Source organism: Dicentrarchus labrax, unplaced genomic scaffold (assembly GCF_905237075.1).
Source record: "Dicentrarchus labrax unplaced genomic scaffold, dlabrax2021, whole genome shotgun sequence".
Classification (NCBI taxonomy): Eukaryota; Metazoa; Chordata; class Actinopteri; family Moronidae; genus Dicentrarchus; species Dicentrarchus labrax.
The window spans coordinates 9952280-9969556 of record NW_026136709.1 but is presented as its reverse complement, the minus strand read 5'-3'; the positions used below and the strand labels follow the sequence as shown (position 1 = coordinate 9969556).

General features: G+C 38.3%; 1 protein-coding gene across 2 annotated transcripts in view; it reads right to left on the bottom strand.

Moving 5' to 3' along the window:
- Positions 1-17277, bottom strand: part of ctnnd2a (catenin (cadherin-associated protein), delta 2a) — a 248652-nt gene that overhangs the window by 197370 nt on the left and 34005 nt on the right. For both annotated transcript variants that reach the window (XM_051410973.1, XM_051410972.1), the window contains exon 2: positions 5137-5267. In XM_051410973.1, the coding sequence (XP_051266933.1) occupies positions 5137-5267 (131 nt within the window). The remainder of the gene's footprint in view (positions 1-5136; positions 5268-17277) is intronic.

The window sequence follows — 17277 nt, the reverse complement described above, 5'->3', positions numbered from 1 at the left end:
GCACATATAACAGCTTTCATTAAACTCATTATAGGTGGAATCATTACATTACCGTATCAATCAGGGATAAAGCAAAACATGAAATAACATGCAGATTATAATTTAGCAAGAAACAAGGTTAAATTGCCAGGGCTTATTCCAGAAACAGAGCAGGACATTAACTCCAGCTAAATGAAAATATGCAGAAAACTGATAGATTGTAGAGCAAATCAGTACTGGTTAAATTGGTCTCTGTGGAGCTCTCCTGAGGCAAGTTGAGACATGATGCAACATACTGCAAAGCATCTTGAGAAACTCAAATGGCTCCAACTGTTGCAGTACAGCCGTTAAATATGAAAAATCTAACGAAAGATAGTCAATTGACATTTATTTGAGTGTGGAGATTTTGCATGAAGCCAATTTCCTGAAGAGTTTTCTACCTTATGTAGCCTACATTCAATTTGACCCCTTGCTTTTTATGGACTTTAAAAAGGGTAACTCACTGAGGACAATCCACAAAAATGCACCATAATACTCAAGAGCTCTCTATTTAGAACAGAGCTACATTTGTAAAAATGTTTGACAGGAATGAAATGATACATTTATAATTATGGATATTGCATTTAGTCATCGGGCTCATACTGATTTGGATATAATATTGAAAGCAATTCAATTAATTCAAATGTCTTTGTGAACTCCTCTGTACCCTCCTGGTGAGGGTCCTAAAAGAAATTACTGGGGACTTCATGTGCTCTGGAGGAGACACATGGCACACCTTCAGCAACCCCAAGCTGGCAGACAGAGTTAGCAGCAATGATGAGTGTAGTACACAAAGAATTAGCCATTGTAGATCATTCACTATGTCAAGATTGGTTCGGTTTGAGCTATTACAGCCACCGTATTTGTAGTCAATGCGCATGCGTACTACTCTAGGAGGTGGGTGCTCAGAGATATGTATTGACTATTGACTGGTGTACCTCTTCGCATCCTCGGTGTTGCTGTTAATAAACCTAGGTTATGGTCAAACTCCAAGCTTATCTTCATTGTAGTAAGCTTCCAACAGCCATGTTAGCCAGTTTCAGACCCGTCGTTACAGGCAAGCTCCAGGAGGCCAGGACCACCCAACCTGAGTACCCTCCAAAACAAAAGTAACACGGCTACACACTTTACAATGTCATGTATCTTGTAACTGGTGTCCACAGGTTGTGAGCTAACAGACCCCCAGTTGTTTCCACACAAAAACACAGAATCAACAGAGAGCGTAGAGAAGAAAATGAATTTCAGCAGGCCTTTAAGAAACACTGAGCTCAGGGAGCACAAACTACTTTTTCTAAACCAGAGAGTTTTAAGATACTTACTGGCCATTACAATTACAATTATTTCTTGATTAACCACGTTATGTTCAGGTCTATCATACCATATTGTAAATGAATCAGTGTGATGGATGCACAGAGGAAGGGGAGAAAAAATGGGTGGTTTAAGGTAAGACAGTCCAGTCTTACTATGTGTTAATGTTATGGCTGGTTCAGTTATAGAACAGACTGGCAGGCCCTGATCAATTCTGACTAATAAATATCAGGTCCTCTATAAACTGTTTTCAGCAAGGTGCTTAATGCTCTCAGTTATAACTAGGTTTTACATACGGCGGAAAGCAGTTATGCCTTTTGATGTAAAATTCAGCCATTCATTTTATTCTCTGTGACTTGTGTGTTACTTCTATTTATGTTTAGTCTATTTGCTGTTATCCTGAGAATGATAAACTGGCTAATTTTACTGTCAGTTCTGCATTAACAAATACGTATTTTCAGTGCAATGTGTTTCTTTTCTTCATGGTATAAAAAGGTAGCCTAATTGTCACATAAGCAATGGTTGTTATGTGAATATAAAGATAGAAAATCAATGCCTGTTCAGTTAGTTTACTGAGTCGTGTTTTTTGGGGCGACTTTATAAAACATACTGCTGAATAAAAAAAAGCAACAGAGATAATATACTATCAATGACTGAGACACTTAGAGGGAGCAAGAAACAGAGAGAAACAGGGCAGGGCAAGTCGGTGTGTGTGTGTGACAGAGACACAGACCAGGTGTGTGCATGGATTTTGTGGAAAAGAGTAACGTTACTGAAGAGAAAAGCAAGGGGATTTAGTTATAAGTTAAGAAAAGATATACACATTGTATCTCCTTGAAATCATTTAATAAACCCCATGGCTACCAGTAGTAGAAAATAATTTCAGTAAAATTAAAACACATATTAGCGAGCAGATAGATGGTGACTACTAAACAGAATCTACGCTATGTGTGTATCTTCACATGTGTGTACCCTCGCTAGGACACCACAGTGGAGAGAGGTGTGTGTTGAGCATGATGATGTGCAGGAACGGGAGTGTGCCGGCTGGGTTACTGGAACGATATGTTCATATGCAGGAACACCCATACACACACACACACACACACACACACACACACACACACACACACACACACACACACACACACACACACACACACACACACACACACACACACACACACACACACACACAAAGACACACACACAGACATACACACCTGCACAGAGACAGTCAGTGTGATTGAAGCAGAGAGTGGGTCAGAGCTATATTTAGAGATAACCTTTTTATAACACATTAACATCATGCATCTATTACACATTTGCAAATGCATGCACACACATTAGTGCACACAAAAAGGGAGAAATTGTTTAGAAGTCAATGAAAAATGTGTTTTGTATTCAAGATGCATATATGGACATTAAAACTATCACATAATACTTCTGTGTTGTCCACACTATCAATTATTATGTGCAGACATTAATGTTAGCTTGTTATGGAAATGTATTATTCATGACCATGGTATTGTGCAAACAGACCTGCTGAAGGCAAGTGTATCATATACATGCACACTACCCTATATAACCAGAACCTACTATAGGGACTGCAGGTAGAGGGACTATAGAAGGCATTGTGGAGAAAATGTTAAACATATGCTTCTTTGCAACAATTGATTTTAGAGAAATGTTTAGAGACAAAATCAATGCAATAAATTTATCCTGGTGGGACTGGTGTGGAGACATGATGATAACAGGATTTGACATACAGTCCAAATGTGAGTGCCAATACTACCAAATGATTGTTTCTAAAACATTGCTAATAGAGTTACTATAGAGTCATTTATATTTGGTAACTATCCAGTACAGTCACTGTCTTCTACTGTTCTGGCCACTAATCAGCTCCAACAGAGCACCTGGAGGTCAAATACCTTGTTCTAAGATAAGTAAGAAGCAAGAATGTTTCTTCCCCGCTGCATCCTGAATGTCTCCAAAGGAAAATAAAGGAGATTGGACTGTCTAGTCGCGTTTGAACAGTATGTAAATCTGTTTGGTTGAAGAAAAAGGATAAAACTCCACACAGCAATAGCGTATATAGTAGTGTTATTTTTTCAACTCGCTACCTCGTAGCAATGTGGCATTAGTATGGTGTAAATCTGACTATGCAAGTCCATATGTATCGGTAAAGCTTCATGGATCTGACTTAATCAGGTACGCTTCAATGATCCAGTAATGTTATAGCACTGAGACATTTTCTGATAGGGAAAAAATACATTCCAGCAGTTACTGCAGCCTTTTACTTCCAAAGTGTTGCTATGTAGAGTTGGTTAGGCCTATTGTAACTCATGTTGCTCAAAAACCTGAATACAAAGGCATTCATGCTTCCTTCTGATGACTGAACAAGGCATAATTTTGAATTTTCAAAACATTTTCCCTCATTGGAGGAGTTCTTCAAACTGTTATACTGCAGAAGAAAATAAGACATTAACAATTATTGCATGTCTATGATATATTCCATTTTGGATAACTCCTGTACATTTGCTTTCCCAACGGTGGGGGTTGGGAGGGTCTGCGGGTTCAAATCTAGGTCCAAAGCATGGATCTGACTAAACACTGCATGCTTCAATGATTCAGTAATGTGATAGCACTGAGAGTTTCTCTGGTGGAGGAAACACAAATGAATGCCATTTGCAAGGGAAAAAAAGCTTAAATTGCCATCAGCACTTGTCCTTCACTCGGTGAGGGTAAATGGAATATTTTGTGGTATTAAATTAAGGAGAACTTCAGAGTCAATGTAGATAGGCCAAATGATAAATCTATGGTGTGTAGCAATTGCTGATGAGCTAAATCCAAATGAAACAGCATTCCAATACACAAAGGAATAAGTCCAAGGCTAAACGCAAATCACCAAATGCAATTAGTGAGAAGGTTTTGTTCAGTCAGAACTCAGCAAGGGTCGTGCACATGTTCGTGCGTGAGGTTGTTTGTTTTATACTAAAAAAATAAAGTTAAGATAAACACACAGAAAGGTCTACTAATTTAATCGTGCAAGCTTACACAACACACACACACACACATGCCCCGTAGTAACCAAGGCTGTTGAATCTGATGTTTTTCTCCAAAACTCCCACTTGGACACATAGAACTGTATTAATCAAATGCAGACAGTTACTTCTCCTGCAATCTTTCCTTCTGTTTTTCCCTGTCCCTCCCCATCTCAGTCCAATATATTTATCTCAATAGCCTTCAATAGACAACATGTAAAATATCATTGTCCCACACCCATTTCCTTCCTTTTTCACACAAAAGCAATCCACCCATCCTGATTTACATCATTCCCTCAGCCTCTTCTCCCCCCTCTATATCCTCCACTAATTCCCATTCCTCCTGCTAACCTGAAACCAGGCAGCATCATGGCCTGGCTTATCCTCTTGCAACGCTGCAGCTACCGTCTAACACTCCCCGTCGAGTAATTGCCTTGATTTTAATGACTTTTTCAATTATGTCTACTTGGCTACAGCTCTTGCACCGTAATCTCCGTTATTTCCATCCATTACGCTCTCGCATTCCCTTGGCACCAATCAATCTTTGGTTTCTTTTAAACACTTTAAAGTGGCGGAGTACCTTTTTCCCTGAATAACAGTGACAACCTTCTGACCTCGAAGCAAGCTGTTCAAGGAGTATGGGGGGAGAAAAGAGGAGCAAGAGAAACAGAGACAACCAAAAGGAAAAAAATGCTTTTCTTATCAAAGTTAAACACAATACAGGTTTGGCACATTTACAATGCACACATTTACATTGGAGAGTTCCTACCTGCTCTTTGACAGAGGCGAGGATGGAGGAGGTCGTCTCGGTCTCAGATCTTTCTCCATTGGAGGCTGGCATCACAGGGGCAACCATCGCCCCCTTTTCCTGCTCCGCAGGCTGCTCTGGCACCGGCATCGCTAATACGAACACACACACACACACACACACACACACACACACACACACACACACAAAAAAAGAAACATGATAAAGTTAAAAGTACATAAAAAGGGCAAGTAAAGATATCCTCCAGGTGCTCTCCTTGGCGGTGTGCATCACAAATCCTTCCTTTAATCTACTTAGAAATCACAGGGGGAAAAAGCTCCTTGAAACAGCAGAACACCAGCGAATCATCATCTTTTGAATTTTCTATACTACTAATACATCTAGTAATCCAGCGGTAGTTTCCTGTATATTGATGGATATACTGAACCAAAGAACTGCTAATAGCTAATTTGGCATACTTCTGGTGGTGCCAATTTACAAGTTGTTGATCAAATATTGATTATTATTAACTTCCTCTGTACTTCCCAAAGCTATAGATATCTACAGATGATGCAGGTGACCTTCCACAGAGCCATGCTGAACCGCCATGTTTCTATAGCAGCCCAGAAGGGACAAACCAAACACTGGCTCTAGATAAGGGTGTTTACATTTTTCGAGTAATTCGCAGCCACCGTAGTTAGGCCTTTGTGCTTGTTAAGGGAGGGTGAACTACACCAATAGATGCCATTAAACCCTACTGGGTTTTAAGTTTGACTGAAAAGTAAAATGACACATAGTATGACAGTAAATATCAGGTGGAACCAGTCCTTTAAACATTTCAGTCAGTCAGCGTGCAAAATAATTACATTACTACATTACTGTGAATACAGTGGGTGCTTGTGGCATGCAAATGAATACCAAAGCATGAAATCTGAATACGAACAATAACACAAATAGGGGTCCTTGTAGACTCGTTAAAATGTGATGCCCCACTTATCACAAATTTAATTACTTTATTCAGGATACAGGAAAGTGACGTGTGTCTCTAACTGACAAGCTCATTTCAAAGAGATGAGACTCTTGTAATTATCATAGCTTTATTTTATTTTTTTTAACACATCACTTTCATTAGACATATCTAACTTTTGTCTTTGCAGCAATTCATCACAAGGCCTGGATACACTCGAAGTGATAATAGATGCATAATACTTCTAAACTGAGTCATCTATAAAATGTAAGATTATTTAGAATTGTACCTATCTTCTGTAACATTAATTGGAATTTTTTTAAATCATCAATACAAAAAAGCTTCTGTGCTTCTTTCCTGTGTGGACTGAATACAGCACACAGAGAGAGAAATAAAAAGACTGAGAAATCAGGAAATTAGTCTGCAAGTTTTAGAGAAAATAGGTCATGGGGACAGGATTTTGTCAATACAGTGGCCCTGACTTCAGTAAAAGACTAAATAATGAACTGACTGAGTGTGGGATTTTCATCATGGACTTTCATTTTACAATTTGCCACTAGTCTCAGCCCTTCACTTTTAACATTTGATGTTGAGATGTAAATCTGCACAAGCTTTGGTTAGACTCACACACTCTGTATGCACATACTGGTGCATGTACACTTCTGCAGTGCAAGTTCAGTTCTGTATTTATAAGCGTTAAAAAACAGGTTTTTTTAAGAGCAAATATTTATTTACAGTAATGTCATTTAGAGAGCTGATCAGACAGACGTTGAGTGTAAGTGAGCCGTTAGTGTCAAGCAAGTCAGCTTACAAAGTCAGTGAGGATCCAGACAGCCTGCAAATCAAACATCCAGTCAGTCTATCAGCCAGTCAGCAAGCCACCAGACAGACAGCAGGCCAGACAGGGTGGTGTCGGTAAATAAAAGATGCTAGCGAGATGGCCCGCAGATGGTTATTTTCACTCTCACTGACAAACACCACTACTGTGTCTGGCATCTCCCCTCCTGAGTGGAGATGAGTCACCAGAGTTTGGCTCCTGAACAACCAGAACCCCAGCAAAGACCATATTACACCAGCTGGCTGACTGCCGCATTTCTCTTGAATGAGACAGCCAAATGTGCTAGTCAGTAGGCAGAGGAAAGACTTGCCTCACCTTCTTTGTGGAGTCCTGCAGTTGTTTTCGACAGTAAACACCTCAGGCAATGAACTGGAGCCCTGAACTGCCACAACAGAATGAACCTACGTAAACATGTGCTCCATCAATAATTTAATCTGTGGCTCCTTGGCAATAGTTTTGTCCTGTGGTGGTTTTGTTTTGTTTCCACAAACCATCCAGTTACGTCTGCAGCACTAAAACCTACTGTATTTTGCAATAGGCACAACAGATCTTTTTCATGGCAGGAAAATCACAGGTGTGACTAATACAATTAATGATGGCTTCATTCCATTTAGCTGTGCCAGTAAGCCATGCCAGCCTGCACAATACCAGAGCCCCTGCACTGGCACACCTAAATGAAATGCAGCCGTTATTAGTTACACCTGTTTTTTCAAGTCACAATGTCTTTACCCACTGGTTGTGTCTTTGTTGTATTTTTAGGAAAATTTGCAAATATACACGATTTAACTTTGAATAAATGTAGAGAAACAACTCATTATTGCCTTCTAAGTGGCTATTTTGCATTTCCTGACACTGAGGAGCCGTTCTTTATGGCATTGGATCATCAGATAATCTATTATTCCACTGCTCTCTGACACAATAGTCACAATATTTAGTAAACTGACGAATACACAAGCATTACATTTACATTCAGTAAGCAAAGCAAGGTTTAAGTGATTTTGATAAGTGCATTCTTGTAGTAAAAGACTAAATCACCTGAATCACTAAAGGGAAAATAAAGCTGAATCAAAATCCAGCAGAAATGCAATTTGTGAGCCTCTGCATACAATAATACACATCACTTTAAAACATTTATTGTCAGAGGAAGCCAGTGATCATGTATAGAGAAGGTACAAACCCTTTGTGATTAGTGTCCAGACAGGTGCTGTGTTCAGAAAATTGCGAAGTTGGCTCACTGTATATTGGCTGCTTCAGAGATAATCCCAGTACCAACACATTCGCCGTCAAATGTCACAATACTCCACCACCCCAATGTTCTTCCTGAGCTATTGTCAGCAGGCACAGTTGAGCTGCTATTGAATAGATGTGTTACACCCTGCAGGGTACAATGTAACAGGAACCTCAGCTTAGAGGGGGCTTTTGTAGCTCTGGGGACACATTTAATTGCAGCACATTCTCGCTGATTTGAGTTGTGTGCGGTTTCCCGTTGAACTGAGGAGGAAAGATGGCCTGACATTTCATTTGGCTCAGACCTAGATAAGACATGAAAAGCTCAGACAAAGCCCCCTGTTTTTGACAGCGTGGTAGAGGACCTGACGTTTAGCAGTTCCTCGGAGAACAAAGTGTAAACAACAAAAGAAAAAATCAGTTTGAAGTTTTACCACTAATAATTTCTTTAGTTTACGGTCTGTAAAGGAGAAAACCAAATAAGCAGTCAGTGTCAAGGAACTGCTGTCTGTACAGCATGAAGACAAATGTCTGCTGTTCAGGCTCAACAACAAATTAATCCCAAAGAGTCACACAGATCTTAAAACGATGTACTCACTGTGTAAAAATAACTAGGACTATTTTGTTTGGCCACATGTCTGCTTCTTTCACTTATGCTGTTATTATTTTTCTTTCTGAACCTTTCCCATCCTTCAATCATTATCCACCTACTGCATCAGTTCTACAGTTCATATGTGTTTTTATTTTATTTTATTTTCTATATTGCATTCGACAGTATTTTCAAAAGCAATTTGAAAACAGTTAAATTCTATTCGAATTGTCTTGGTAGTTGCACCATAGAATATATGCTGTGGTGGATAAAGTGTTTTTTTTGGGGGTTTTTTTACAGTGATATATGCCTTTTAATAGGGATGTCCTGACTCCCGAGGCAATCCTTAGGATTGGTATCAAGGCCCATCCGGGCATATTTTAATGGACTGGTATCGGCTGATCAAAATCCAAAACCCCGCACCTACTACTGAATTTTGTCCACCTCAGCCTGCTAAGTGTTGCAGTGTGGCTCTCCTTAATGAGAGTCAGGCTCTACAGTGCAAGCATTACAGTCCATATGCAAGTGAGAATTAGAGGTTGTTGACTCTATTCTGACACCCTGACTGGCACGGATTCATTTAGCTCCAAAGGTACAGAGCTTTTAGCTCACTTACGAAAACATGATTATTCCTTTTTTTCATTTTTATTACACTAATGAAAACATATCTCTGAATTTTATAATCCATTCCAGTCAATAGATCCTCATAAATATTACACACTGGACCTTTAAGCCTGCACATTCACCTGCATGTACCAAGGCTGAGTCCTTACTGCAGTGGCAAAAATAAATAAATAAATAAATAAAGCAAATTGAAAATGGCAGCATGGAGCAGATCACATCAGCTGTCACTAATTAAGGTTAATTTTGAAAGCATCTCCATGGCAGGCCAAAAAACAACAACCTTGTGTTCAGTGTGTGTGCTCTCTGGAAGGCAAGACAGTGTCTGTACTCATAAAAAATTGTTTACGAAGATTGTCTTTTGGAGTCCCAACAACTCCAAAAGAGTGATATATATGCCTTCTGCTGAATATTTGTGAATTAAATAGATTTGTTTGCTTCAATGACAGACATCTCATCACCCAGTTTCCAGGTTTTAAGTATGGTTGTTCAGTAAATATGTTCAAATAAGGGCATTTAGTCTACTTTGTTGTTACTGTCTGCTCACATTTAAAAAAAAATACATCTGCTCCACACACAGGCGAAAAACACATGTAAGCACGTACAAACTCAGAGGTTACTCACATCCTGAGTCATAGGATTTGGCAGGATGGGCACCTCCGACCCATGCTCACACTATGACCTGACAGGCCTCCACACCTGCCCCTGCCCACAGAACACACCTTACATAAACACGTGCGTGCTAACACAGACACACAGACACACAGACACACACACACACACACACACACAGACATACAGTACATATACATATTCAGTACATGGACACACCTTCCTCTGGGTTTCGGTGGGGTGTCATTTCCCTTTACCACGTGACCCGTCAGCTGTCTGACTCCATGCCTTGTTGCCTCGGCTGCACTGCCCTGCTCTCCCCTCTAACCTTATCTTCTTTTTTTATCCTCTTTTCATCCTTTTTTATTCTAATTTAAAAATCTAACTGGTTTTAATGTCTTGCCAGCAGTTTGTAGCAAGCAGTGTCCCTTGGTTGCAATATGCAATGAGTCAATCATTCATGTTGATCTATTTTACTCAACCTACAGGACAAATACTAATGTTTTGTTTTTCTCCTGAAGAAAAGTAGTAACTACTTCAATATGTCAGGATAATGGTTAAATATTCCCATTTTTAGAAAATGTTCCAGAATTGTTTTTATGCCTCTAGCACTGTGGTTTCAGAAAATGTTCAAGGCTCAAAATTCAACACAGACAATTTTGAAAATAATTTTAGCTACTGCTTCTCTACTTCGAGCTGGTACTGGCAATGAATGTACTATATGTGGCCATTAGAATTTATTCATATTTTGTCTTTTTTTAGTCCAATTCCCTGTTCCATCCCCAGGCCATGTCCAAAGTATTGCATGATCATTGTCCTCAGCATTTTTGAGTGGGTGGCTCCCCTAAGGAACACATTCAAAAGTGTGCTTCTCCCCCTCACATGAAATGACACTGTATTGCAAAGCCCTGTTAATATTTCAACAATCTAAGTTGGAAAGAACTGAATGATGGCTGTATAAAAAGAAGGAAGGTTCCTCCAGGATTTGAAATACAGTAGGCGGAGCTGAAATCCTCCTCCAGATCTACTGTATGCCAACACACAACTGGTTTTAATCACAGAAGATACTTTGGCATGTCACAGTAGGAAAAGCACAGGTGTAAATAAAATGAATGACAGCTGAATTTGATTTAGTAGTTTCAGCTGCATGCTGGTTCACTGTCACACTGTCATGGCTTACTGGGGCACCTGAAAAGAACAGAGACCTCCTTTACATTATGAGTAACACCTGTCCATTTTTTTTTCACTATGCCAAGTCAAAATCTCTGCTGTGAAAAAGGTCCTGCCTTCTCCAGACTATGGGGACATCTTGACCTAGAACAGGCAGCAAGGGATCCACAGGCAAGACAGCAGTGTGGATCAATGAAGAGTGTGACAGGAGTTTATGTGTACCTCAAGCCTGTCCTTGTTTATTACTGGCATATTTATTCATTTTATTTGTCATTTCCTTACTTTCAGGCCTGCTTTATAAAAACTCAACATAGAATGATTTAACCAAAATAGATGTGACACAATATACTGAGTATGTAAAAAAATAAAATAATTTGGCTACTGAAAAAGCCAGTTTTTAACAAATAATTACAAAACCCAATGAACTCTTTGACTTCACATTTACTCCTACTGTATATGTAACATACCCAATGTGAACACTTCGGCACTAGTTAGCTAAAATCATATACAAAAATGTGTTATCACACCTGCAGGCACGCCGCCAATTAACTACACAGCATGGTGGCAAAAACTGACAATATGAAAACTACTAACTAGGATACTAAATAGCATAATGATAGCATCCCTCTAATTTCATGTCCTTGGCCAAAGTTTGACACGTTCATGCCTTCAGAACCAATGGAAGCTAAACTAACATGATACAGAACATCAGGGCCAGTTAAGAGTCATACTGTCTGTTTCCTGTTTACAGAAAATGCTCCTCATTGCCTTGATGATGCTCATAAAGTTAGCCAAACCAGGCATCTAAAAACCAAATCCAAATACTAAAAAACACACCACACATTGTGCACACCACTTTCAAAATAAACTCCAGTGTTCCAGTAAAAAATGTATAGTACCTGTGTGTGACTAGACGATGTAATACCACTATGAGTAAGAGGGCTGTATGAAGGCTGTTGGGTATCTACAACCTATGGAGTTCTCTTAACCTGCAACAATAAAGCCAGAGACAACCATCAGGGCAGCAACTTCCACTATCATATGGTATACCACTGTGACTATTTGGACACTGCACACCCAGTTAAATCAGTTAAGAATACAGAGCGGATTGGCAATGGATTCCCAAAAAGTTGTTAGGTTATTAGTACTGTAGGCATTCGGCAAACTGTAAGAAGATGTGACATACAAATATCTGAGAGATGTGATCCCCATGACTTTTAAATACACTTTGTGATCAAATGCTGCATTGATCTTTTAACAGCACCACAGACACAGTCAATACAGGCAGAACATGTTCCATTATATATCCTTTAGGTCTTAACAGTGTATTAGAGTCGTGTGGTATTGCTTTATGTCAAGACTCGTGAGGTGTGCAGGTTTGATAAATTGGTACCTTATTATTATGTTATCAATTATGTCTGCATGTTGACTTAAAATTAAATTTTAGACATCGTAACTTATAATTAAAAAGTGCACCAAATTGCTCGATATATTGCAAGCCGTAAATACAGTAGTACACACACACACACACACACACACACACACACACAGTTCAATTTAACTTAATGGGTAAAGGTGAGGCTGGCAGGCTTGCGTAATGTGTGCTTTATACAATCCCAAACATTGGATTGAAATATTTGCATTTATTGCATCATTAAAATTGGCTCCCTGTGAAAAATAATAGCCTGCCTCACATTGTAGCTTGAGTTTTGACAATGAGGTACCTACACAGCGCATGCTTGTATTAAGTGCAATACAATAGCTTAAAATATCACACTACCATCATTTCTACATTGAGCTTCAAACTTCAAAAAATAATGCTGCCACTGGACACACTTAACACTATTATGTATTATGATCTGATAGTGATCGCTAGACATTCCATATATTCCCTGCTTCCATTGTTACTTACTCTGTCTGCACACCGTGAAGGCATATGTCTGCTATCCAGGCTCAACAACAACTCTCCCCTAAAAAGCCACACGGATATTAAAACATACACAATGTACTCATTGTATAACTGGGACTATTTTGTTTGCCCATATGTCTGCTTTCTTCACTTATGCTGTTATTGTTTCTTTCTTAAGCTTCCCATCATTCAATTGATTATCCACCTCCTGCATTAATTCTACAATTTATATGTGTTTGTATATTTTCTGTGTTGCCCTCTACAGTATTTTAAAGAGCAATTTGAAAACAATCAAATTATAGTTATGTTGGAAGTTGCACTATGGAATATATGCTGTGGTGGATAAAGTGTTTTTTGTCATTGTTGCTCTTTAATAGGGATTTCCCGACTTGGGACTCCCGAGCCAATCGGTAGAGAGGTAAAGAGTTTTTGAACATGTGATGACTTTTTATATTCAGGTACGAGTTTTTTTTTTTTTTTTTTTTGGAAGAAGGATGATATTGATAGCAGAAAAATATTTTTTATTTTCAAGGAGAAGCCAGAGTCCTTTTTTTACTTATAATGCAACATGCCTTGAGGCTGCATTAAACTGTTGAGGCAAGAGGTCTTTTACAATGGATTACTCTTGAGAGGTTGTCACCAAAATCTGACGTTTACCACTGATGTTTTCAGATAGCAGAGATTTTTTTTTACTGCTATCAAACTCAACTCTACTGCTCTGGATATATGAGGCATGTCACTTCAGTCAGTCATTGTGCAGCAGTGTTTTAAAGGAAGCATTGTACTGCAGCCCAGAAATGCAAGGTACAATGCAAAAATAGTTTTATCAGTGTTGTATATTATTCAGCTGCAGCTTTTGTCCAGATACAATGAAATAAAAATGCCAAGTTAATCACATCTACTGTATATATAAGGTAGACAATTATGGCAAAACACAAAAGTTTAACAAAATTTTGGAAAACATGGAAACAATAGAGGATATTTTCAGCAGTTTTCAGCTGCCGTAAACAGGGATTCTTCAAAAACGACTAGTTATTTTGTGTGACAGTCAAACAGTGTTTACAGTTTTACTGTATCACTACTATCTTGTGTGTGTCTTGGCCAACATAAAAAATAATATTCACTCCTAATAAATGTTGGTGTAGGATTTTCTGTGGACCAGATTTATTGAGGAAAAGACACTAAAAAAATCCTGTTGTGCACTGTATATAGTCAGTATTTCCTTTGACATTCTTAAATGGGCTTCAGAGGAGCTAATGCACTGTATCACATTTCAAAGACAAATGCCTCTAAAATGGTTCAGTGTGACATGGCTATTCATGCATATCAGAACACATTTTTGATGACGCAAAGCTACTCTCTGAAAATTATGGGTTCTGATGGGGAGTCTCTTGACCTAGCATTCAAGCATTCAAGTAAAGACACACATTTAAGCATACCCACACACACACACACACACACACACACACACACACACACACACACACACACACACACACACACAAGGGTACAGGGACACAGCTGTTAATGACATATTCCATTGGGTCTAAGTGCAGTCCATCTATTGTTGTGAATGATTAAGCTTTATCAAAATTGACTCCTGCCAATTTCTTAATTTAACTAGACTTTCAAATACAATTTATAGCTATCAAACGTGTATAATTACATATGAAACAATTACTCATATTGAATGTTCTCCTGCTTTTGATGGGCAAAATGAGGGGTATGTAAATTAGACTTGATGGAAACGTCTGACTTTCTGAGTTTTGAATATATTGTAACAAATTAGATGAGTGCACTTCATCAGCATCCTTGAGAGCTCAAATAATAATTATCCCTAACATAAGGCTAATAATGCTAATGTCATCAGAATGAGGCAAAGCTTGGAAAATGAAGAAATAATAATTATAATTTCCACACCCAATTTCCCCAGCCAATCACTCCTGATTTCCAAAGACTGCTTTGCCTTTCAAAAATGTATTCCAAGAGTCTGCCACATATGAATGTCTCGGGTGATTGATAGCTCCAATTTACCTCCATGTAACGTCTAATATTAAACTCTGAATAATGCATAATTCAGTCAGCACTGCTGAGAGATGGCAAGGGTGCATGGACAAACACACACACACAAACATGCACACCACGTCACAACTCACAATGTAGGCCTGTGTGGACCAGAATGTAATCATTTATGCAGATATGCAGACACGCCCACAACTAAAAATAGATACAATATTCTCATGTGCAGAATTTTAATGGACTAAAATGAAGAACACTATAAAAACCAAAACACGAAAAGTGTACTCTCATATCTGACATGTGAGCGAGTTTTGATCTCATGAACCTTGCACAGCACTTTCAAAATACATTTTGTGTGACACAAACACAGGGAATTTTCAAGTGTAAGGCTTCTTCTAAGCCTTTGTCTTTAAAGTTATAGTACCTTCTGATATAAAGTCCTCATTTTAGATTTATATGCGGGCAGTTGTCAAACGGTCCCTCTCCTGCCAAGAAAATCTCCATCATTAATCTTCACTGATAAATGATTGCTGAAATGCCATGTATCATGCTTGCAGCATAGCTTTCAGTTTACTCGCCAAGATTTGCAGCAGGGTTGTAGTGAGTTGCTACTGTGTGTTTCAGAGGCATTCCTCAAACATCTTACTGTAAAACATCGTACAGTAAAATCAACTAGTATTTTGTAATGAACTTAATAAATATAATAAAAAGTTTCATTAATTTCAAGTTAATTCAACTTTAATTGTCCATACCACTTCAGAACTTAATATTTAAGTTAATTTAAACATAAACATCAGTTTGCCTTACTTGACTTTTTGAGTTGAGATGATGAGTTGAATGAATGTACCACTCAAAGTTCACTCAAACTGTTTTAAAGTTTTAAAAAAAACATTATCAGCACATTAGCAGACTTCCCAGCATGCACTATTAGAGTGAAAACTTTCCACAGACCCTTTTTTTTTGGTAGTTTGAATAAACCATATATGATAGAAAGAAAGCTCCTTCCTCTGTTTCTTTTCATAAAAATAAAAACAATACAAACCACGATGAAGGTCGGTGTCAGATCCAGTCCGTACACTCATGCACATCTAATTTCACAAGTGAGGGAGCAGCATTGCATGATGTCAGTGTACTGACTCTGGTGTAAAAGGCTTCAACAGCTGCAACCACAGCTTAAGTTCTTTGTGTCTAATGATGAACTGACTCTAAAGACAAAGAGAAGGTTAATGGAAAACATACATTACACATCTGACTGTAATGTAGTGTAATGACTGAACAGTTGTTGATTCAACTTAATACCCTACATTTATTGAACTTCTTATGTCAACTTGAGTCGGTTTTTAGATGACTAATTGATTATTCAACTCAAGATTTTATGCAGCATGTATACTTTGATTCTCTATTCTCATAACTGTGAACATATTTTATGCTATTAGTTTAACAGATTAGACATATTAGAGTGTCAATCACAAATGGTATATTTTGATGGCTCCATCTTTCATATAAAACAGTGGTACAGTAGAAATAGTCTTGGTATGTCATGATTTTGTTTAAATCTAGAAAAATATCCTGGAATTGTACCATCATATATAACATCAATAGACAGACGACAGCATGCATTCACCACAAATATTTATCATATAAATTCATGTATGCATGAAAACTCCAAATTCTACAACTGTTAATTTTGTGTTTCAGCAATTGGTGCTTATGTAGTCCCACAGTTTATAAATGTGCTAAAAGTAATAAAAGAGTGAATGTCCACATGTATGTCTTAAAAATGTGCATTGATAGTTTGTCAAACTTATGTTCCCTTCTGAGAAATTAACAAACTCAGAGAACCCCAGAAGAAGTGTTACAAGAGCACAAAGTGAGACTGGAGCTGGGTGTGGCTCATGGCTCCAGCAGCTTCAGTGATTCAAAAGGCTGGTCACAGACAACTGTGATCTGATGCCTTAGGCCTGTTTTGCTCACTTTCAAAAGCCCTAGTGCAAGCAGTCAACAGAGACAGCAATATTGATTATTTCAATCAATACCTCCAGCTATTGCTACTGTTGCATTTATATGATATACTCTACTGTATTAGTCTAAGTACACCAATTATTTGGAAGTCCTCTATATAAAAAAAAAAAATGAATTTGAAAAAAAATTCAATGGATGTCTCTTAAAGGAGAAAAAGCAGACATGTTTCCAATTTTTGTTGTTGTTGT